We start from the raw sequence: 25,702 nt of genomic DNA, 5'->3' as shown, positions 1-25,702 counted from the left end.
TTTGTTCTTTTTAAATTAGTTTTAAAATTTATTTCCAAGTTATCTTAATCGAAATGAAACGTTGTGATAAGAATCTCGCGATTTTTATAAATATCTGTAATTTTTATAAATATCTGACATGTACTATACTAAAGAATTTTACATTATCAATGAAAGTTAAATAAATCCAGTAGTAAATCATCGCCTGATAAGCGAAAAACCCTCTTATAGATTCGATTTTTGGACCGCATATAGATCGAAGAATAAACAAAACACGAAAGATCTATTGTGATAAGAATGACAACGAATCTTAATATAAGTAAATAAATAGCGGAGAATTGCAACGAAATATTAAAATAATTAAAGTAACTTTATGATCGCTTTAAGGTGTCCAAATTTTTAAAAAATTAAATTTAAAAAATTGCGAAAAATATGAACATTGTAAAATATGAGTATTGTATTACTACATATGCGTTTGATATTATAAGACTATGCGTCTGGCTCTGATTGACCGTTATGTTTATTTATAACAAATTCGGTTGGATGCACTAGTACGCAATTGATTCAATTAAAGGCTGTTGTATACAAATTGGCACTGACATAAATAACTAAAATAAGTAAAATAATTAATTCTCCGAGTTATTATATAACGTTATTTATGAATAACATTATATAATAATAACTTGTAGTATTAATTATCTTATTATTCTAATTATACTATTGTAAATTTATATACGACAGTTCTTGATGTGCACTGTTTCAATCGCATCCAACCGAATTTGTTATTAATTGCATATTCGTGAACCTACTTCTATGCTTAAAAATATTTAATTTTATTCAGATTGTGTGTAAAATTAAATATTTTTTTTGCTTGCCATTTTATAATCTTATTACAAACACCGTTCCGATCAGCAAGAGAGACGAAAATCTTCAAATTCTCCGTTAATTGATAACTGTACAAGAAGGGATCAATGAAATCTTCTCGATATGCGAATGATAAAAACAATTCTCGATGAAAATATATTCATAAATAGTTTTATTCTGATGGAAAATATGATGACTGTAAATCATCGAATCAAGAAATTGTGCATCATCGAATTTTTCTACCAAACCAAGATAGCAATCTGAATTAATCAAATAATATAGCATCAGATGAAAAAAGGCGTAAAATTCTTCGGATTTTATTCATTTTCGAGCTTTGCAATTATGGTTGAATAAACACGTCTATCAAACCAATTGATTTAAATGCACAATCAAAGTTATAATCGAAAATCATTACTACCAAATGTTACAGCAATAATTAAACATTAAAAATTAAACTATATGATATCGATTAAGCGTTATCATTTAAATGCGAGAAAGAAATTAAAAATGTATAAATTTTATCTAAAGAATATATTTCTTCTTACCTGACATGTATAATATTTACAACGCATTCGTATAGTCGAGTACATGGAACTATTTGCGTAATGTTTTATATGTAATTGTAATATTATGTAATTATTATTTTAAGTATATATTGCGAAAATTTTGTCAAAATATACGGAAGTCGGATATTACAATATTAATTAGAATTGCGATTCGTAAAAAAATAATTAACAAATAATTACCAACAAATTGTATCGACATATTCAATTCATGATAATTACGTGCAAAATATGTCAACAGGCTCAGCGAAATTATATATGCGCATTTTGAAAGTCTATTCGGATCACTTAGAACGTGGTAACATTAGCAACTTACGTTCTAAGACAGGAATGTAATTTTTTTGTGTATGTGTATGCGAGATAGAGAGAGAGAGGGAGAAATTTTGTGTGTGAGAAAATGTGATAGAGATAGAAGAAGAAGAAGAAAAGAAGAAGCGAAAAAGGAGTAGAAGAATAATAAAGATACAGGACACAAGAGGATGGAGGAGGAAACACTTGAGTCGCATTTTGCAGAGGCTCAATGTATAGCGATATATACAATGTACAATATATTACGTACAACAAAAGCCACCTGCAACGTAAGCTGCAAATGTGTGCGAGCAATCAATCTCTCTCCTGTTACTTTCCACTTGATTAGTTTATTCCTTGTGTATAAGTAGTAAGTAACTATATATATTTTTAGATTTATATACGAGAGTTAAGCGTATCTTTGTGTAAATTATATATTAAGAAAGATGAAATAAAAAAAGTGTCTCCCCAAGACGCAATTCATACAAGCAAATTCATAACACATATTCATATCAAGAATGGTTTTTTTTTTAATTACATTATTCAAACATTGCAAAATAATTTACAACTACAAAAAAAAACAGTACCATATAAATGAAAATTGTTATTAAAATTGCATGAATAAATTTCTTTTTAGCTTGAGTAAATTTTCTATTTTATAACAATTTAGTAAATTGAGTAAAAACTTTGTTGATTAGCTGAAATTTATTTTATAAGAATGACCGCAGTTTTAATAATTTATAATCAACTTGATTTAACAATAATTTACGCAAATTACAGCGCGTAAAAAATTGAAATATCGACTGGAACACTCGAATCCTTTCTTTTCCTCGGAAGAGATGCTGCCGGAAATACGTAACCGACAGTGGCTAACTTATCTACTCTCACTCAGTCAGTAATCTAAAATTATAAGATAAATGTCTTCAAGATAATTCTTCAAGATAATTAATTAATCTTATAAATAGATTAATAGTTGCATTATAAAATAAGAAAAAATATTATTTATATTTTCAATTTATATATAATACAACAATTTTTGTATTTATCAGCTGCTAGTTTTTCGTTCTGTCTTCTGATATCTCTGTCAGATAGCGCGAATAGCTTCTACAAGTATGCGGTGAATATAAAGAGAACGAAAAGAACAATTTATATGTTAGATAAGGAAATCTAAGGAAAAGATGCGCACGTGAACGTTAGAAGACATAAATATTCATAATTTCAAAGAAATACATAATCGTTGAAGCCCAAGTCTAAAAATACGAACTTTAAGCATATCTTTAAGCAACTTAAAGTATATTGACAATGTCCACTACGTTATCTTAATCTTTTCTGAAAGAAAAAAGATTCTGTTTGACGGGAACCATCCGTGCACTATGGTTCAAACAGCATGTAAGTGAATACACAAAGATAAGATAATTCTGCGATGTGCCTTTCAACTTTGCGAACTGCGTTTTTCCCATTTCCGGTTGAACAGGAATGAGAGCTTGAATATTTCATGTCGCAGAACATATAAAAATATTATTAACTCTTAAAAATCATGAGTCATTTTGATCCTATCGATATTTTAATAATAGAATATTCCGAAGACTTTAATCAATAAAAAAAACGTTTAAAATATATTTTTTTTAATTTTTGTTGTTTTGTCATTTTTTTATAGATGTCAAGAAATATATTTAAATTTTTGTAAATTTTTCTAAGCATTTTGAGAAAACTGCAATAAATAATTGCAATAACATATGATCAGGAACAGAGTAAAAAAATGGGTAATATAATTAATACAGACTGGAAAATGTATATTGCGTTCATATTGTCTAATTTTCTCTTTCCAGTTAGAGATATATATTGAAAGAATTTTAATTTACTCTTAAACATATTTTTAAGAATATATGAAATAAAAATTTTTTACGAAATGTTACAAATCATTATAACCTTATTATTAACCTTTTGCACTCGGATGTCTTCTCTGAGGGACATTGTAAGTCTAGCAGAGATGGCTCCGAGTGCAAATCCAATTACAGTAATTTTTAGATTTGTTTTTAAATAGTAACAAAATTCTTGAGATAATATAAGCTTCAATCAATAATAAATCAAAAGAGTATCATTTTTATATATTCTGTAATAATTCTTTTATTACAAAATTATAATAGCCAAATTTCACTAAAAATTTGATTTAAATAAAAATCTATTTCTCTGGATTTATCTGGATTTTCTGAGTAATAAGAATGAAAATTTTTGTTTTAAACAGAACAATGAAAAATTTAATATAGAAATAATGAAATACTTTTTTTATCGTACAAAAAAATCAGAGCATTATTTGGCAATATCTATTATATAATACATATTCATATATATCAAGTTACTTCATTTGCAAAACCGAGATATTTCCAACTTTGATGGAAAATAGTGTCCACCGTCAAAGCAATTATTCGAGCGACAGAAATTTCTATTGAATCGCAAAGAAAATGTTTTTTTCACACGTTGGCAAATCCAGAATATCGAAGCGAGTTTCTAGACTTCCGTTTTTTATCGGAAGTGAACGCGATTATTAGGCGAATTACCTGCGAGACAGTTTGTTTGCGCATAAAGTGCGCAGAGTTTGCCGCTGGCGGCTCAGCTCGTACATTTTACGAGCCTCGTTCCGCCGCTCGCAGACGGCTTTATGGCGGGGGAGGGAGGAGGTGAGTAAAAATCGACAAACAATCTATTCCGTCCGTACATGTCGGGCGCGGCCCGTCGTCGTTATACGAATGATAAGTCCTATGCGAACACGGTCTCTTCCACTTCCTCGGCCGGCCTCCCCCGCGTCGGTCTCTCTGACGGCGGCGAGTCTCTGTGAAAATTTCGGCGTAACTCAAAAGCTAAGTCAAACATGGGCGTGTTTCACGAGGTGTCTCGGTAAATCCGGTAAAGCCGCGAAGGCAAATTCCTGCGCGAGCGACACACGTCACGCTTTGCTTTACGCACGTGTATGTATACACCATGCAAACGGATGTGTCAACGAGTTACTTGGCTGCTTCGCGTGTTCCGAAACCGGAGATGTAAGTCAAGTTGCCCGAAAGATGAGATCGAGGATCTTTCAGAAGCTACTCCAATTTCACTGAATAATATTTTTATTTATTTGGCAAGAAGGGAATATTCGTCGAACAATTTTGGGGGACTCTCTCTTGTCACATTTATGACATTTCTAGTATATCGGGATATTTAAATATATTGATGCAGAGAATTTATAGAGGATCTTTATTGCGTCTTAGCTGTCGTATTTCAGTCGGAATATCGATTACTTACGAATCGGAAGTGACGTGACTGCATACGTATCCATAAGACTATACGATGCCGTTGTGGAAGAGGTCGAATTTGCGCGTCCGGCATTATGGTGGTCGCAATAACCTTACGTCGCCCGTACATTTGCGGGCGTAGCATTATAACGTGTTGCGCGTTGCATACTTACGTGGCCAGCAGAAGGTGCGGCTTCAGTCCATGATTCTTCTTGGGTTCGTCCTATGCCCATTATGCGAGCGAACTCTTCGTTCCGGTGCCTCTTCGGACCTTAGAATAAAGTCTCGCTCACAGCGTTTATCATTAACGGAATTTCACACTACACTGATTTTTCAAATCTGTAATAGCGTGGATTTATTAAAATCTTATTATAAGGACATATTTTTAAAACAATTTCACTATTAAACAAATAAACATGTGTAACAGGATTGATTCTAGTTGATGTTTAACAGGATTGTGTAACGTTTTACAAAGAATAAAGAAATTCTATTAAAATTTGTTAAAGCACGGATATAATAAATTGTTTGTTTTATTTACATTGCAAGCAAATCTGATGAAAAAAGATAGAAAAAGAAAAGCTTTGTTTATTATAATTGTATCATAATATTTGCATTATTTTATTTATTAAAAATTTATTAAGTTTACTAATAAATTGATTTCCATTTATTTAACATGTAAATTAATGTAAATAATACTTTTATAATTTTATTCTAATTTTGTTTAATTTAAAAATATCAATCTCTCGATTAAATATTTCTTTTTTAAATATAAATACTTTATAAATCTAAACTTTTTAGATTAGAAAAAGAAAGAATAAGATTCTATAAAAATTCAATAATTTTCTGAAAATATAAATCGGCGAATAAACTGAAAATACCTAGAGACAGTTAATCCTAGTTATAGTGTTAACGGCTTTTTCTCGCAAGATGATAACGTATAATAAAAGCTGGCAAACCCAGAGATTTAAAGCCAGTATTGTATATTGCGTAAATATAGAATATGAAATTATCATACTTATTGACAGTTGCTAATTGGATAATCATTGTCAATTATTAAATCGCAAATACATATAAAAGGAAGAAAACATTTATTAGAAGAGGATATTCAATTTGTAACAATTGATTAAATTGAAGTAAAATTTTATTTTATGCATAATTCAAATTATATAAATGTATAATAAAAAATATAAGATTAAAAAGTTATATATAAATTGTTCTCAAATATATATATTATTATAAAAGAAAATGTTACATAATAGAGTTTTAAGATTTCTCTTAATGTCTTTACATATTTCAGGTCGTTTATTATCGAGATTTGTCAAGAAAGCCTCTGAATTAGTCCAAACTCACACTGCCATGCCTATCTTTATTGAAACGATGGTAAAGCCGTTACAGCGCTCTTTTGGCTCGCGTTTTTGATGCCTACTTTTAGAACGCAAAATTCGTACGCTTACAAAACGATTGTGAAACGACCATTAAGAGATACGAAACATTGTCGTGTGTGCACACACACCTTTCCATTAGGCACATCCGCGTATCTACGAGCCGCGACTTCACGCCGACGAAGAACGCGAGTAAAGCTTTGATGTGACCGCCATTACTGGGGAGGGGGGGGGGGCACACTTATCATCGTACATATAGTCGACAATTTAGAATCCACGGCAAATCCTTGCCAATGCTTTATATTTTAGTATAGACGCGAATACACTGCATTTATTTAAAGAATTTTACTTGCATGTGATTTTTCGACATACATCTCTCCCCTTTTAATATATATCCTACAAATATAATTCGTATTTATTTGTCACATGTTTTTATGAGACTATTGCGTCATATATTTTCTACTTTCTATAAGATAGATATGTAGGAATAAACCGTATTAATTAATGTAGAAAATATTGATAAGTCCGAAATATTAATATAATTTATTCTTAATTAATTGAGATATTTACTATATTAATTAATTTAGTTGATAGAATTTTGCGCCCATCCTCATTCAAACTATAGAAAATATAGATTGATTATTTCTATATATTTTGAGATATATTTTATTACAATTTATTTTTACATCAATTATATAATTAATATAGTAATAAATTATATATTAATATCTCTCAGAAAAGAAAGACTCGATTTATGACGTTCGGTGTGGCTCGAAGATAAAATCTATCGGCTAAATTTCCCATGCAAACTACAGAGCCGATCATTCGTGTTAAATCGCAAAAAGGCACGATACAATCCGTACTTCTTAAACTGTCATTTACTCCAGGTCGCGGTAGCTACCGTCACTTTGTCAGGAGTACCGTCACTCTGTCAGAAGAATAATTCGGGAAAGAAAAATATTTCACGCTGTCCTTTCCGTTCTACATTTGCAACGCATGATGAGAGACGAAGAGGGGGCGTTTCTCCACTTTTCGAGGTCCCATTCACAAATTTTCCTTTCGGATTACGTTATCTCAAGATCGACGCAAGCGATTTCTCACGCTCGGACCTACCTATCTACCTATCTACCTACCTACCTACCTACCTACCTGCTAATTCGACGCAAGATCTGTCCTGATCGGTTCTCGGTTATCTCTCGCGTCGTTTATACAGTATCGTACTCAAGGGCCCCCCTAATCTATCGGTCGTCAGGGCCCCTCGAAGACGAGACGCTGTCGTTCCTTCTCTACCGCGGATGTGACAATATTTGTCGCAAGACTTGAGGCGAGAGAGCAATAACGAGAGAGGACGCGCGTTATTTGCCCTCGTAACGTTCCTCTGTGAGAGATGCCGTCTATTTGCCGAGGCTTTGTTTCCGTCAGTTTCCGTTTCCTGCGCCAACAGAGACGGCGGCCTCTCTGTGATCCGCGCGATCACCGAATACGCACAACCGTCTTTTTTTTTCTCTCTTGAATATCAAGATAACGCAAGTCTCGGCTATCGGACCCTTCAGACTTTCGATTAGACAGCTCAGACAGTTGATATCAGCGTGTATTTGTTCGACCACCGTTTCTAACTTAACGTAAAATTGAGGAAAAATGTTGGACGGACACCGTTTAGATATTTTAGGATTTTAGGACACAAGAAGCTTTACTTTATTAATGTATATCGAATTGAGGAAATAGTTTGATTATTGGAAAAATATGGCAAACGTCGTGATAATTCAAATTATTTAGAATTGGAGTAATTATCTAAATCACACGCACGCATATAGCTCATATTTTTCAATAATAACATTCGATAATTATTATTTTTTGGTATCGATCCAGTTATAGGGCATCATATATTTTATATTTATTATTTTATCATTTTTGGATGATATATTATTCGTTTACTCAAGATAATTAATTGCATTATCATAACGGAAATAATTTTACGAAATAAAATCCAATCGCAGAAAATGTGACCGAATTCAACATTACTAATTATTAATTACTAGTGAGAGAAAAACAGCTAAAAAGGACGAAAAGAGGAAGAAAAACAATTAACGTTATTAAAACTCTTTTTTGCAGGGTTATGCCTAGTCATAAAAGTAAAAAAAATCGATTTTTATGTTTTTACATTTTCTTGAAGTATATCATATTGAAAATATTTTCTAAAAGTTTTAAGTTTTAATCGGATGAAAATTGACGGAGTCATAAGTGTATGTTTCATAAAGCGCCAGAATATATAACTTTGTTTAAACACGACTATAAAGCTTCAGCTCTGATGTTTTGAGGGGTATCAAACTAATATATAAAGATTTAATAATAAACTAAAATTATATGAGCCCGGAATAGATGATTCTGTGTAAATTAAAAAAAATCTACATTTTATTTAAACGTAAATTTGACACAAACCTTAAACGCATTTTTCTCGAAATCACTTTTTCAAAGTCGGTGAGCAAGATATTTCGAAAACCGTTACACCATTTGCTTGAAATTTTATACAGGCTTCTTCTACATATAAAAACCTAATAGATAAACGAAGGATTTTTTTTAATGAATACTTTTTTTAATTAATAAAAATTGAGCAATTTTTAAGTCGAAAAGAACAATTTTTCGATTAATCCTTCGTTCATCTATCACTAACTACACACTGAAAAAATTGCATTCTCAAACCCAAGAATATGCCACTTACACTACCGCTCAAAAGTATTTAGCCACCTAGGTAAATTGTGTTTAAATGACTATAAATAAATAAAAATCATTCATTTATATTAATCTATATATTATATATATATTATCTATATATCTATCTATATCTTCTCTATCTATATATTATTTTCGCAAAATATGCGTCAAGAGATGTGTTTTCTGTTCAAATGGCAGCAGATAACTGACGCAAATCTATATCCGTTACATTCTAAAATATCAAATAAACAAAAAAATTCCATGAAACACGCGCCTTTGTAGTAAAAACTTAAAAGTATTCATTCTAGGAAAAAAGCCATAAATACCTTATTTGGCTTTGTAGCTATCTGTTAGTAAACATGAAGTGATATTTATAATATAGCTATTGAGAACGACTTTCCGTTAGCGCATAAACAATAAACATCGATGAAAGGCAATAGACACAATTTCGTTTTCGAGTTTTCTCTTAAATTAAGGGTGGCCAAATACTTTTGAGCGGTAGTGTATCTTTAGAATATATACTAAAAAAAGGGAGATCCTCTTGGCACTATTTCTAAAGATAAGTGGCACATTCTTAAGTTGAGAATACAATTTTTTCAGTGCAGTTTATCGAATTTCTGATATCAGATGAATCAGCTTCGAATAGCACTGTTCACCGGTGCTTTTTAAAAAAAACAATATCCGGGAGAATAGTTATAACTTTTACATTTTTGAATATTTTATTAAAAAAATATATATAATAACATTCTCAATATTTGTACTTTTAAATAAAAACTTAATTGTAAAAAAAAATTATTACATTTTTCCAGAAAAATTTCCAAACATCATATTTTTTTTCGGCCTGCTGACGGAGGCATAACCCCTTAATAGTTCACGTTACTTTGTGCTAAAAATGTAAGTGTCATTCGTTCTAGAGTTTTTCCGAAATTTAAAATTTATATTGAGGAAGCAGTTTGATTATATTCGAAAAATATGATAAACACACGGCACGATGATTCAAATTTATTTAGGATTGGAGTAATTGTCTGTCAAAACACAAAGTTTATGAATATTTTTCAACAATAAAAATTGATGATTATTATTTTTTGATATCGATTCAATTATAGCACATCATATATTTATATTTTCCAGCGTTTACGTAATATCTCTAACATAATTAGTAAGAGATTTCCGAGATATAACATTATCATACAATACAAAACTCAATTATCTCACAACTTGGGCGAATAAAATTGCGTGACAGAGCGTGGAATGTTTTCTTTTTTTGCAACGAAAAAATCGGAAACTTATTAGTTGCACTTGAACATACAAATACATTACAATGCAATCGCGTTAAATTCGACATATGCTTGACATTGTGCAGAAACGTACGAGAAAATCAACATAATTAGCAACATTGAATCCCTATCGACGTCTCAATTCGCTGCATCATTATTTTGTACCAAAGCAGCTACATTTACTTTCGACATATCAATACAATTTCTATAGTAATCAATGTGTATTTCTACATCGCATACGTGTCAAAAATAATCCGCCATTCAAAATCCCCATTAAGGGGAATATATATACCCTCAATTAATACTATTATCTCCAAACTCCCATTGTCATTTCGAGATGCCTCTCCATCTTTGGCGATGCATTTTCGCAAGTCGAATCGGTGGCCACGGGCTCGCCGCATGCCAAGCTCGTCGGCGTAGCCTTTGTTACCAATCGCTCCCTCGCCCTCTTCCTTTTCATCGTCCTCTTTCTCTTCCCATCGTCCTCATCGCTGTCGTCGTCGTCGTCGTCATCGTCGTCGTCATCCTCGTCGTCACCGTTCCCGTGTAATTTTTCCACCACTCGATCATCCCGGCGAGGGAGGCGATCGTCCCGTCCGGATGGGATTGTCCAATGAAGCGATACCGCAGGATCTCGATGGGCGGCGCCCGGAATCTTGGCGATGGCTCTCCGACGACTTCGTGGTGGGGCCCGGTGGGGCCCGGAGCGAGCCGCCTGTGGTGGGGGGATTGACATCGACTACTGTGCATTTCCCACGTGCCCTGGGAACCCCCGCGGCATCGTGTCAGCCCCCGCTCTTCGCTTTTGCACGCTCCTTCCACCTCCACCTTCTCCCACACTATCTGCTTCTCATCGTCAGCGGCGAGAGTCTCTCCTTCTGTGTCTACCTGACTGTCGCGCTTTCTTTTTCTCTCCCTCTCCCTCTCTCTTTCTTTCTCTCGTCTTCTTTATATCTGCCTTTCTCCCGGTCTTTCCTACCGCGGCAGAAATCAAGAAATGCGTTCTCGCGGAGAAAATCCGCGAGATTTGCCACCTCACTTTTGCGTTTTTGCGTAAGTAGATGAGATAGCTCGTGTCGTTTATTCAGAAAGATATCAACCTTTCTTCTCTGACAACGATCGGCAACGCATTCCGACCTACGCACAGGTAGATAAGGCGAGTAGATGAAACGCGCGCCGGGAAGAGTCAGTGGCTCTAGCTTTTGGATACGAGCGCTACCTTCGTAGCTTTTACGACCAGGGTTGGCTACCGCCCCCGCGGGGGGTATCCTTTTGGGAAAGGGCAAAGGCGGAAGGAAGCGGCGGTATTCGAGTACTCGAAGGGAAGGGAAGGGGTAGGGGAGACACCGCGAGATTATAGACCAGAAGGGGTCTCAGCGTGGGTGAAGAGGGATGCTCTCGTCTCACGGTTACGAGGGCGGGCCCAGACGCCGGTCCCGGTGGTAGGGATGCCCGAGGTCCCGTGGAGCGTGGAAGAGAGGGAGCAATTGAACGCTAGGAGACAGTCGTGGGTAAAGCGGAGAGGGCGAACGGATACCAAGCGGGAGCTCAGGAAGCCGCGTCGACGAAGGATTTGTGAATAACCGCGCTGCTATTCGGCGTCCGGGTGAGAGACAAGGACGCATGCGGAGCCGGGACAAGACGCGCTACCACTTGTTCCCTTCTTCGTCGGATCTTCCTCTTCATCATCGTTCTCACCGTTTCCTCTCTACCGACATCACCCGCCGTCACCCTCTTCCCTCATTTTCCTTCTTCTCTGCTCCCGTTCCTCCTTCGCATCTTTCTCTCCACCACCACCTCCTCTTCCCCTTCACCTCTTCCTCCCTCTTCCTCCCTCTTCCTCCCTCGCCGTCCCAGCCGCCTCTTTTCTACCTCTACCATCGCAACGAGGTCGAGGAAGGAACATCCTGGACGTTCCCCGTGGAATCGAGGGAGGCTACCTTCACACGAACGACAACTGGTGGGTATCGGTGAGTCGGTTCGGTAGGGAGGTGTCTCCCGGTCCTCCAACCAGAAGAAGCGAGACGACGACGACGACGACGAGGAGACCTTTGGCGGTTACACATCCTACCGTCTTCTGGTGTGCCTACCTATTCGGGCTACCAGCGAACCGACCGGCCAAACGAAGCTTCAGTCGATGCCGCGCATCCAAACGGTCCAGACCTGTCAGCCCGGAAGACACACGCGCAACATCTCCTAACGCTTTCACGAGCCACCGAATCCCGTTTAAATAACGCGTTCACTGTTGGCGGCGTGACACTGTACGCGCGCTTTATCAATCCCTCTCGCAGTTCAATCCAGACGCGTTTCGCGAGTTTCGTTCTTCGTTTGCTCTCCGAAACGCTTACAGCTTTATCTTCAACGGAAGAATATTACTGCTCGAGGACAAACTTTTTACTCGCATTTCTCCTATCCCGGTAAGTCAATTAGTTTATTATTTACAATTTTAATTGATAGAGTTTCGATCATATATTCTACAATTATACAATTTTAATTTGACGTAGAAATTAATCTTTCTTTATTAATACATATAATATACAATAGTCAATCGTGTACTTGGCCTTATTGTGATGATGTTATTATTTTAGTAGTATTCGAAATGGCATTAATAAGGGAGAAAGAGAAAGCAGATTATATATTACTATAAATATATATTAAATATTAGATATATTATAGATTATATTATAGATTATATTATAGATTATATATTACTATAAATCTCCAACTTGGTCGAAAATATTTGTCACTTAGAAAAGGGTGAAAATGAGATATCCGTACTACTGGATATCTCTCGGAACCTTTTCGCACATTTTCTACTCGCGTGCATGCCTGGGGTATCAAGCGGGCGGGAAACAGGTGTGGCCCATATTCATTCGCGTATCTCGAGTCTTCGCGACTGAACTCAAAACCAGTAGCAGATTGTAGGGCGGTGCGCGGTAGCTGCCGCGTTCCGATTGGCCGAAATGGTCTCTCTTAGGTTGTCCACAATTTTTTCTTTTTAACGTCCTCGAATCTTTTTCCACTTCTTTACGCCAACTTTCTTTCTCGGATCTGTCTGATAATTCACGAATATGCTCTCACATGTATAATTTTTCCACAGCGATGTACATAAAATAATTTCCTATTTTACATCACGTGACGATCATTCCTGAGTTTGATTTAATTTATGGTCATAATTCAAGTATAGATAATTTTCAATTTTGTATTAAAACAAATCTTAAACATTTGCTTGCAACTCGCATCGACTAACTTGTTATGACTAAATTGTTAGATATTATATATGCCCAATATTCTTTCCATGATTCGAAAATATAAATTTAATATTGAAATCTCTAGATTCTTCAAGTCCAACTCCATATATTGAGAATCTTTCGGAGTCTGGGGGTCCATTGTCGGGCTACCATTTTTCTCTCGCCGCGAATCTTCCTGCGCGATAGGGAACAATCTCTCGGGAAAGAAACGCCCTTGCGTCCGCGGGTCCCCCAAGATACGTCATGTCTCGTGTTGGCGGGGATGAGGGGGGCAGGGAGGAAGGGTGTGGTCCATTCGCTCGGTGGACTTCTCCGGCCGCGGTACGGTAGCGACTGGCCGAAAACCGGTAGTCGGCGGTAGGGCGGTGCACAGTAGCGACTCTTCTTTGGTTGGCTACCGGCCTTCCTCGCTGCGGCGAGGAGAACGAACGAACGACTCCGGAGGGCTACTGCTCCTTCCTTTATTCCTCCATACACGCGAGAACGAGTGCACGCACGTATATCGAGTCGGGGGCCCCTTCGGTTGGTCGTCTCTCCGTTCCACCTCGATTGGCTGCCGGCTCCTTGTTCCACGCACTCCGCCCTTCGTGTACCAACCGCGACGCGAAAGGAACAAAGGGCACCCGCGGACTTTCCCTCCCTTTTTCATCCAAGAATACCGATAGCAGGTTAGACAGACTCCAGTGTACTTTTCCTAGTTTAGTTTGTTGGCAAGAGATGTATCGAATTCAGTTTTGAGAAATCTTCGGTATTTAAAAAGATATTATATCTGCGAAAGTAACTAGAATCCATCCTGAATGCTGACAGAACTTTACTTTATCAAGTAAGCTCTTTGACAGTTATTAAAAATCCAACTCTCCATTTATTCGTTCCAATTACTTGGAATTACAACGGAAAAATATGTGATTGTTATATCGCGCGAAATTTCTTTCAATCGCTCACCTAATCACATGATATTCCATTCACGTTGCGAAAAGACCGCATGATTATTGCGAGCTCTCTCTCTCTCTTTCTCTTTCTCTCTCGACAAAATTCACTTTCGCACTGTGTACAGATTCGCGCATATCAAAACTTCTCTTCTCCGTCTACTCGCAAATCTTCCGTTAGCACGGCGATCTACATAAATGTCACATTATCATACATTATCATACATTATCATATCATTAAATGGAGGCGACCGCGCGAACTCTCGCGAAGCAAAAACAATAATGACAAGGATATTTGTCTTCTTGTCGATACGCGCGGAAACGTCATTATTCTCGATGCTACTTATCTCGTATCTCGTTACGCGCGTGATTTTATTTCATTTCTCTCTCTAGTTACGAACCTCCTGATCGCCAAGAAGACTCCGGAATTATTAACTCCGGCAGCTCGTTATACTTCTTGCGGCTCTGTTATTTTGCTCGCGATCGAGTTCAGACAGACTCAGACAGACATACGGTTATCAGAGAGTACGATCCATTTATCATCGCCTTCAACGGATTATTTGCGTGTCGCGTATCATCGCGCGCGCGCGTGTGCGCGTGATGTAAAACCTGAGCGTTTACACGGCTAATGTCGCTTTCCTCGGCACCCGACTCATTAACGCACGACTCATTAACCTCGCCTCGCGCGCAAAGTGAGAACCTGTTCCTGCCACATGTGTCTCTTCCGTCTCGGGTAATACAGGCGTATCGCGACCTCGTAACTCTTCGACAAGATTGCCGCTTAGTAGCCGCGGCGTGTCGTTCATTTTCACGGGCGTATATATCAATATCTCGTGACAGTAACGACTGATGTAAATTTTGCGTTTCCAAGGAGTAATGATCAAATTTAGAGGAGAGGAGACGCCGCGTTGAGAATAAATTTATTCATCTTGGCCCGAATTAAAAAAGAATTGTTCGACTTTCAATTTCCAATTTAACATCTACTTTGATACTTTAAGCAATCGGATCGTTTGCTCTTAAAGGTATTTCAAGTAAATAAAATGAGAATTTCAATTTCTCATTTTTATATGTATATAAAAAAATTAAATTTTTATATTACTAGATATATAAATCTCTTTGTTATTATTAAAATAAATTTTCATATTCTATTCATATAAAAAAATTTCATTTTTGAAATTTTTTAAAATACATAAACGCATGAGAAAATTGAAATTGAAAATAACAGCAAAATTCCAATTTTTCAACAAAAATATTATTCCTCGCAGCTGTTATACCTACTACTTCATACTCGTCATTTATTGACGACAGTCGTAGTTAAAGAGCAACAAAAATGCCGCATGCAATTGATAAAATTATTAAAAATTCAGCCTGTAAAAATGTCAATCGCCAGTTTCTATACAAAAGTCATATCGCTTTTTGCGATATCACGAATATCGTTCCCACCTAGCGCACGTCTCGTGACGTCAGTGTTTGCGTCAAGATCCGAATCCGAAGAAGCGACTCGGCGCGGTGGTTTCTTCGGGGAGAAGCTTTTTATAGTAAGCGCGTAATGCGCAGTTCCGACATTAGGCTCCGCCGCCCGTTAGGGGTCCATGGCTAAACCAATCTGGGTTACGCCCAGGCACGCTTATATTACTCATTCGGACACGCCGCTTTATTCGAGCGTGCGCCGTGCGCTTAATAATACGCGAGCCCGGTAGCGAGGGCTCCCAGTTACGCGCGCCGCGATTGGTTCCTCCGGGCTATCTTTCTTTTTTTTTCAACGCACACCGGCGTTGTTAAGAGTAGCTTCCGTTTCCTTCACGCTTCATAAATTTCGAATGCGATACTTTTGCACGGGAGATTCAGCTCTCTTCGCTGTAATTTATTTATGATACAGTTAATGCATTGCATGTGCTTGCGAGATAGAGAAATAGATAGATAGAGAGAGAGAGAGAGAGAGAGAGAGAAAGGGAAAAATTAATGTTTATTTTTAACGATAAAATAAATTGTAATTTTCGCCGCATGAGAAAAAATGTGACTTTGGTGTGTAAATTCGCTTACATCAGACTCTAAATTATTCCCGAAATTTGAGACATCTCAAAGATAACCATGTTGAAAATTATGAATGTGTCAAAGTAAATGTAATAAAGTTGGGAATTTTACTTAGATCTACGATATCTTTGTATAAAAGTTATCATGTAGAAAATATCTTCAATGTAAAGAGAAAAATGACGTAATTGGAAACAATTGGACAAATATATGTATAGTTCTTTCCGTATCAGTCTTGTATGACGTCTTATTAAAATTCTATTTAAGAAGATATTCTAATCTAGAAACCGAATTTTTATGCTATTTTTGCGAATTTTAAAAAAAAAGTAAGTTTTTTGAGATAAGGTTTTTCCCATATATTTATCCATACTTAAAGTATGTTTCAAAATTTTTCTTTTATTAAAAAATAATTATAAATAAGTGCGGTATACAAAGTTTAATAAGGGCATGAATAAAAAGTTGGTCCATGGCTCTCATGATTCCGACTGTTGTGCTTATCTGAAATAAAAAAAAATCAAAGAGATTCTTAATTAGTATGAGTTTGGCTATAGCAAGTACCAAAATGGAAAAAATATTGAAAATTTAAAAAATGACGTCATTTAGAAAATTAAATTTCGATTTTTGCCATTTTTTTTATTGTTAAAGGGCTGTGAAAATTTAAAAAAAAATATTTCGACTTGATTTTGGTAAGGACTATAGCCACACATATTCTGAGGATGGGTGCATAAGCCCGACTCAATTGATCAACTAGTTTTTGAAATATCATGCAAGCCAATTTGAAAAACATGATTTCGAGAAAAACGCGTTTAAGAATTTAAAAATGGCTCACATCAATCGCATAAAATTTATCGGCGACTCGTTTTCGTGTTTCTTTAGCGTCACAAACTTTGGAAATTTTCACGATTTATTCGAAAAAAATATGACGAGTAAAAATTATGGATCGTATTCATTTTAACGCCAATAGTTGCTGCATTTTCTCTCTCACGTTTATCTCGAGTATACATTTTTTATCCGTATGAGTAAAATTTATATAAAATTAGCCAAAAAATTAAAAATGAATATCCGAAGGATACGCGTCACGTAAGAGCGATAATTTAAGTTATAATAATTTAAATTGAGCAAAAAAGCATTGATAAGAAATTAATATCTTATTCGTAGCATTTTTAAATAATTATTTATCATTCGTTTCTTGTAGAAATAAAACCGGAAAATATTTTACAATATTAAGAAAATATAGAAATATAACATTAATATAATCACATAATATTAATATGATTAATAATTTCACAAAAATTTTAAAAAATTAATTGTGATTATATTAAATATTTAATAAACGTTATATTTTACAAGATGGAAGGAGTAATTCTGCTTTATATGAAGAAATACAAATCACATAATAGTTTTTACTCGCAAGTATACTTTGCAGAATTTTTACCGAAATAATAAAATATCAAATTAAACATAATTCTGCAGATGAAATAAGATTAAACAAAGTTCATTTAATGCATTTATAGCCAGATTCTTCAATTTTCAGAATTTTCAATTTTATTACTAAACTATTCATTTAATTGACTTCCTTACTTGTTGCAAATACAGAATTTAAGATACGAATCGATGACTTTCTACATAAAATGATTATATTTCGATTCGTTAAGTACATTTTTCTCGCAATAAGCTTTCTTCGCGAAGTCACTTGTACTCTCCTATATTAGTTTCAAGCGTGACCCTAATAAAATGTCGCGCGAATAATTCGGCTCGGGACGTTCCGCGCCAGGCGCATCGACGAGCGCATCTTCCTCCGCCTACGTGTTTCGATAAGAAATGCAAAATACTTCACGCAGACTTCTTCGACTAACTTTACTAACCCGTTGCTCGTAGAGAACGGCGTTTCGCCGTAAGCATCGTCAAAGATATATATACATACATATATACGCGAATACTTTGCTTCGAGCGACGCGGGCGATTCCCGTCGAAGCGCGCGAGTCAGATCGGAGGAATCATCGATATCTGTGCTCTTTTCAGGCAGAGAGGATCCTCTCGCGACGTGCTACAAGCAGTGATCTCACTCCCAGGAGTCAGCCGCTCTCGAGACTAGCTTTACGCGGGAGGAGAAGAGAGAATCGAGGAACGACAGAGTCGAGAGAGACAGATAAAAGGAAAAAGAGAGAGAAAGAGAGAGTGTACGAAAGTCTCTGCGTGCGAAGCAGGGAGAGAGACAGAAAGAGAGTACATGACAGAGTAAGAAAGAGAGAAAGAGCGAACGACGAAGCGTACCGAGAAAGAGGACAGAGGGAGACAGATAAAGTGGTGGGAGTGACTCCGGGCGTCGGCGAGAAGAACGAGAAAGAAAGAGAGAGAGTGAGAGACGAGTAGGAGGGAAAGGAGAAGACAGAGACTCGACCAAGAGAAGGAGCGGTGGGAATTTATAAGGATGTTCGCGATAATGCCGATGGAGACAGAGGGGCACGGCAGGGAGTTCGGCCGGCGGCAGAAGATGCGCGCCAAGTGCACGGTAGAGTTCGTCTGCAAGTACTGCCAGCGGCGCTTCACCAAGCCCTACAACCTCATGATCCACGAGCGCAGCCATAAAGACGACGTGACCTTCACCTGCGAGGTCTGCGGAAAGTCCTTCAAGCGGCAGGACAATCTCAAGCAGCACAGGTACACTATACATACATATGTATATCATTTTGTCTTTATTTATTCTTTTTTTTCGTCTTCGTATCGATAGTCGTCGTTTTTTTTCTTTTTTTTTTCTTCGATTTCGTTCCTCCTTCTATTTTTTACGCGTTCGCACGGGACATGCGCGATCCGATCCGTGATCAATCGCCGCGATTTCCGAGGGATACGGGACCCTTTAGGGGGTCTCTTACAAGGGACTGTTCTCCTTCGAGTGGCGTCGCACGTATAAAGGAAACGCGCATTCGCGACGTCGGTGGGTATCGCTAGCGTTCCCGCGGAATATCGCGATCGCGAATCGGACTGTGTGACTGTCGATCGCGAGGAAAGTAGCAGGGTCGTCGGAAACGTTTTCGTACTTTGTGCGTCCCCCGAGGATTCACGATCAGTGTTCCGTCAATGAAGAACTCGAATAAAAATCGAGCCGCCGATTGAAATTAATCGTCGTTAGATTGCGTCATCGACTATCGTGGAAATCGTTCGTATCGCGATTATCCCGTTTCTTTTCTTTTTTTTTCCTTTTTTTTCATATAAGCGGACAAATATTGCTCGCTTCTCGGCGCCGAGAATCGCTAATGGGCATCTCGATAATGAATAACGTTGAAGTTTCAGCATCGTGCATTATATATCGCGTAAAGATTCTTAGTCGCGCGCGTAAGCTTTAAGCTGAGACTCGACGCAAGCGCTTCGAGGGGGAACCGGTCGGGTCACCGGTTCGACCTTTCGCAAAGTCGAGGAAAAGAGAAAAACGATCGGCTGTGAAGTCGGTACTTCATTCTGTGAGTCACTTCGCGGAGCGACTCGGCGATTCCTCGATCCGTCGTCGAGTAGCTTGACGAGGCCAAGTCGCGAAACGCAATTCGAATAATTTTACGCGGAGAAATTAAGGTACATCGAATACGAGAGGATTAAATGTATCACGAAAACGTCTCGCGATGATCTTTCAGTATAATCGTTAATTAACGAGACACTCGCAAAGCGTTCCATGCGAAAGAGGTCCATATTTTTAACAGAATACTGTACATATAATATACAAAGAAACAGCGTACTATAGAGATACAGACTATTCATTCGAACGCTATATTATTTTTAATAAGTGATATTTTTGAAATAATGTTCTTTTTTTTCAAATAATGTTTTATTATATTAAAAGATATTTAATGTGTTGATATTGAAGTGAAAATTTTAACGAACAAAAGAAAAGAACACGTTTAAAGATATGACTGATCGCGGAGAAAAGATGCGAACACATGAGTCATTTTTACGAGTGTAAAATTAATATACCCGCGTCAGAGAGAAGGTGATGACGATATCATGTCGCGATAGATAGTACAGCGAGAAATTTTAATCGAACATACTTTTTAAAAGCTCTCGGATCGATTCTCTTGTCGAGTATCGGCGAAAATACGATCGGGAAAGTTGGAAGGGTCGACCGTCGCTTAAGCGGTCACGGTGCCGGCCTCGAGAAGGTCAAAAGCGTCGGTTCGGCCGACTAGGAGGCCGCTACCGCGTTGACCTTTCGCATCGATAGCCTTGTGATGTTGCAACGTTGTCACCTTCACCCGCCTCTTCGCTGGAGGCGGTGAGAGAGGAGATACCTATCCGCGAGAGGATACCTATCCGCGAACTTTGCACTCCTTCTCTCGGCGCCTACGGGCCACGGGTCGAGCCGATAGTCGCGGCGCGCGAACCGCGCACCGTGCCCGGTATAGGATCGGCCTGACCCATAAATCAGCCTGAAATAATGCTCTGCCCCCGCATGGAACGCGCGAACGAGCGAGCGAGCGTGCGCGCGAGAAAGCGTTTGAAGCGAGCGATAAAATAAATCTTCAATACTGGTGGATACTAATGGATACCTTGTATGTAACGGCGGTGGTCTTGTTTTCTGTTCTGTTGTAGATGTGGGTGGCGGTGAGCGGGAGCTCTCTGAACCTCCTGCACCTTGACACACACACACAAAATGCACACCTCAGCGACATGAACAAATTTTTACAATAGACAACAGACAACAGCTAAAATTGCAACCACAATGATAAAACTGCAACCTACACGCACTCTCTCTCTCAATCTTCATCACCCGCACTTCCCCCCCCCCCCCGATTGATCGCGATCAAGGCGCGATCGATCGGCAATTACCGCCACCACAGAAAAAGCCCCGGCATGCGTATCTCTTCTTATTCTTCTGCCTGTTCCGCTACTTTGTCTTCTCACTACTTTGTCTGCGACTTTTACTACCCTCTACTTCTTCCACATCGTCGGCTATTTCTTGAACTAACACACGGCGCTCATGGATCCTACCGCCGGCTCTAACGAGGCGACGGGAATGATTGATAGATAGGAGGAGAATTTAGAGAATGAGAGAGGGGAGGGGGGAAGAAGAGAGCGAAGGGGTCTACCCCGGGAAGTGTACTTTCCTCATCTTCCGATTTCGACCATCTCTGTTCCAGGAGCATACACTCTGTTCCCTACAAGGGCTCCAACGGCTACTCAAATGGCTATTCAAATGGCTACTCTAGGTATTAGAAGCCATCCGGCCAACTACTATCCTAAATTCCCTTCATAGATACGCGTCTCTCTTTCTCTATCGAATGTTCTACTCACTCATCGACCGACCAGTTCTCCTCGATCTTCCTCCTCTATTAAAGCGATAATCCTCCGCGTCGATCCGTCGGCGACGACGTGTCACATTCGCCGGAGACGAAGCCGTCTCTGCGAACCGCAGGGAAACCGCGAAGCTCCATCGATCTTTTTGATATTTTTTTTTTATTGTCATCACCTCGCCTACCAACCTTGCATTTTAGTTTGTTCGTCCTCGCTTCTTTGATCTTCTTTCCGCTTCTCTTACCCTCCTGTATCCCGAGCCTACATCCAGACGTCAGCCAGAGACATCTTCGAGGAGAATCGACCCGACCGATACGAAGCACTGTCGCAGATTCACGAACAATGGCAGCAATCTGGGATACGATGCGGCGAACGATTATAGTTTCATTCAACTTCTTGCACAATTCTGCCGATTCGAATGGGTAACCGATATTCTCTTGTAAAATGCGATCGACACATGTTGAAAGCGTGCGCAACATTTGCTTTATCAGATATTTGCGAAGACGCAATATTGCTTGTTAGTTTCCAACGCAGCGAATATTATTTCAAAATTCCTTCATGCGGGATGACTGGATCGGGAGTCTTTTCCCGATTAGGCTATTTAGATTGTCGAAAATTTACCGTTGCATGCGATTAGATAGATAATGTACCATGCATAATTCGAGGATTCATAGACGCGAATAAAGACAACAGTTAGCGTTTCTTGTAAAATACTCGAATATGAGAGAAAGAAAGATAGATACGATACTTTTCGAACAATAATTTACCCATCGGTTTAAACCACGTCTTAAATTCTTTTCTGCTTTAAATATTCACTTCAATTGGAGACATTTTAATCAATAAAAATTTCCTGTCACAATAAACAATAAAAAGTGATATGATATTTTTAATCGGTCGTCGAACAAGAAAGTTTTTTAAGAAAATTAAAGAGAATGACTCTTCATCCATTACACGAAGAGAGTAAACTGGCGGAGAGTCTTCGATCAACGATCCACTTTCTTCCACATTTTCATAACGGAAGCTGAGGCAATATTCCCCGCAACCCTCCTCGGGCTAGCGTCCTAAATTGGACTACGTAATAACCTACCTACTAGCTCTACGGGAACGCGCCGGTCAGAGGATGCGCTTGTTCGCTTCCTCGCGTGCTACCGTGGACCACGCCCAGGCCCGGAGCGACGTCTTCCTGACCTCACCACCTGGCAATCAACCGCGAACAGCTACTCGGCTTCCCCGTTCAGAAAATCCGTACAATCTCGCGATGGTGATCCACGCACGGGAGACGCAGAATCGAATCGCTCGCGCGAACAGCGGGCGAGATTGTCGCCAAGATTGTCGCGACCGGACAACCTTGGCTTGTGTCCACGTGGTGCACACAAGGTGGTATCGTTGACGCAAATACCAGTCAGCTGAGATCGGTTTCCAGTGGGTGAACCCTCGGCGAAGTGTCTCTTCGATTCCGGTCGAGACGCCCCGGCCAACTCAAGTGGAATAAGGATCAACCGTTATTCTCCGAGCGTCTCTCGATCGTATCTCTCTTTCTTTTTTCTATGTGTTGTCCTGTTTTTTCTCTCCCCCTCCTTTTTATTTAAATTCGCGCGCGGATAAAGTGTCGCTCGAAAACGCGAAATCGCGATGGACGGACAGAAATATCCGCTTCGAAGTCGACGGAGCGACATGGTGTAGGTGGTGATGGCCGATTCCCATTTGCCTCTCGAGGAAGACGCTGAACGCGACATGTACTCATATAGGAGGATAGCACGCGTGTGGCGAACACAAATATAAGATCGGCGTGTTTGAATACGTATTGAGTAAACGGCGGAAACCTTCAGAGTTCTCGTTTCCAGAGGAAACGGTAGGAATACAAGACGTTTATCGTATAATGGATCTATAAAACGTGAAGAGTCGAACGAAAACGTCAATGATTTTATTTATCGAGATTTTATGTTATCCAACTTTTGAAATTTCAGCGATGTAAATGCAGATGCAAATTTTACTACACACAAGACGATATTACATTGCAAGTACTTCTTTTCTGGAAAAATAAATTGTCTTATATATATATATTTTTGCCTCTTGTATTCCTTCTTTTCCGATATCTATATTTGATGCTAAAAACAGCGATCTATAGATTTACAATTTTTATTATTCAAAAGGATGGAATCGCTCATACTACTATAATGAATTGTACTGTCCCCGCTCTAATCATCCTTTGACTCACGTCCATCGCGATGTGTAAAGATGTATTTTTCGCGTATTAAATTTTATATATTTTGCGGCATGTTTCTAAATTGTACATTAAAAGAAGAGAAAGCGTTTAGGAGGGGAGAAACATGTATGTTAATGAGGATTAAGAAATTTGCGTGAATCTGGCGATAATGTATACATTTTAGTGTCGCTAAATATTTTGTACTTTAACGCGAGAGAAAATTATACAAAAAATATGTAATGGGTTACGAGATGCGTACGCGAGTCTCGGCTATGGCGTCTCGAGAATATCGAGAGCTGCCATTTAGCTGACATCAAACTCGCACATTCGATATTAACGTTAAAAAATTTATACGAATAGATCCACGGTGCGGCTTCGAGGAGCACAGGACAGAATTTCATCTTTCTTTCCGTAACATTGTTTCGATTTCCCCTTAGGGCGGAATGAGATTGCGGTCGTACTTTGTACATAGCTTGCAAAAATTGTGCATCCCACTGCGTCTAATATTATCATTATTATATTGATTATTAATTATTATTATTATTATTAATTATTATTTTACGAATGTTATCGACATAGTGCTTAGTCATTCTGTATTGTAGCCGATAGGCCTCACGAGTGTAGAGCTGCATTTCACGTTGTACGCGGCATGATAGGAGTGATAATAATGTTATTTTATTTTTTATTATAATATAAAATTATTGCATTATATATATACATATATATAATATATATATATATATATATATATATATATATATATATATATAATATATATATTATATATATTGCCACATCGATATCCATGCATGTATCGCTAGCTTTACACAACCGAGGTACACGGTCAGCCCGTTAGGAAGTTTCATGTTTCTGTCTCTCCAAGAGAGATGAGATATAATATGATACGCGCGCGCGACGATGATTTCATGTATGCTTTCCGCACATAGCATTGTATTAGTGGGAAAATTCCACTCTTTACAGCGGACTAGAAATAAATTCGCCAAGTAAAACGCTACATCTCTTGCCCGTGTGCTTCTTTCTTTCCTCTGTGTTGAAGTCTCCTCGGTGCTTAAAAAAAATTCCTCCCTGCTCCTTTTATATCGTCACGTCGCATGGCGATGATTAAGATGATTCCTCTGTTTTATTTTTATTTTTATTTTTTGTTTTTTGTAAACAATTTCGAATCTCACAATATGTAGTATTTACGGTGAGTTTGTTTGTAATCTATGAAAGATTTTCTTTCCTTCCCACATTTCGTCCCGAGGCATTGCATCATTTTCTTAAGTGTACACGGTGTATAATGAGAGAATCTCATAATACCGGATAATTATACTACAAATTATACGACTGTGACTTACAATTAATCTGCATCTCGTTTGAGGCCAGAGCTATAAGATGACTCAATCGTAGAAATTATCGGGATAATTCATTCCTGAGGATCGCTCAGAAACGGTCGTCACGCAAATCACGGCGAGTTAAGCGACGGGCCAGCGCACAGGACGAGGACGAGGAAGAAGGAGACGGAGAAGAGTAGCAATCCTGATCAAGACAGATCTCCCGCAGGCGTGAAATAGCGAGTTGTATGAAACCATCCTTCTTGTCACAATAAGTCAACCGACGATTAACGGTATATCTTGCTCCAATTGACGTGTGAAAACATAATAAACG

At 38.1% G+C, this 25,702-nt stretch overlaps 1 protein-coding gene across 2 annotated transcripts; it reads left to right on the top strand.

The window, feature by feature from the left end:
- The first annotated feature begins 11,873 nt into the window (after positions 1-11,873).
- Drm (odd-skipped family member drumstick) lies at positions 11,874-25,058 on the top strand. 2 transcript variants are annotated; one of them, XM_083095932.1, is made up of 3 exons: positions 11,874-12,757; positions 18,571-19,209; positions 21,675-25,058. In XM_083095932.1, exons 2-3 carry the CDS (start codon positions 18,980-18,982, stop codon positions 21,748-21,750), a joined length of 306 nt encoding a protein of 101 aa, XP_082952058.1. In that variant the 5' UTR covers positions 11,874-12,757; positions 18,571-18,979; the 3' UTR covers positions 21,751-25,058. The 2 variants fall into 2 exon arrangements, with proteins under 2 accessions (XP_082952058.1, XP_082952059.1); XM_083095933.1 differs by having other exon boundaries at positions 11,879-12,757; positions 21,127-25,058.
- Positions 25,059-25,702: the final 644 nt, after the last annotated feature.

This window comes from Camponotus vicinus, unplaced genomic scaffold, assembly GCF_025532165.1.
Source record: "Camponotus vicinus isolate PSW18456_S1 unplaced genomic scaffold, iyCamVici1.0 SCAF_4, whole genome shotgun sequence".
In the NCBI taxonomy this organism is placed as follows: Eukaryota; Metazoa; Arthropoda; class Insecta; order Hymenoptera; family Formicidae; genus Camponotus; species Camponotus vicinus.
This window is presented reverse-complemented; position numbering and strand designations above follow the sequence as displayed.

Excerpts from the sequence above, each read along its gene's own strand:
- Drm (XM_083095932.1), top strand. The coding sequence starts at position 18,980 with ATGTTCGCGATAATGCCGATGGAGACAGAGGGGCACGGCAGGGAGTTC. Across the intron at positions 19,210-21,674 it reads GACAATCTCAAGCAGCACAG|GAGCATACACTCTGTTCCCT; the intron begins GTACACTATACA and ends TCTCTGTTCCAG.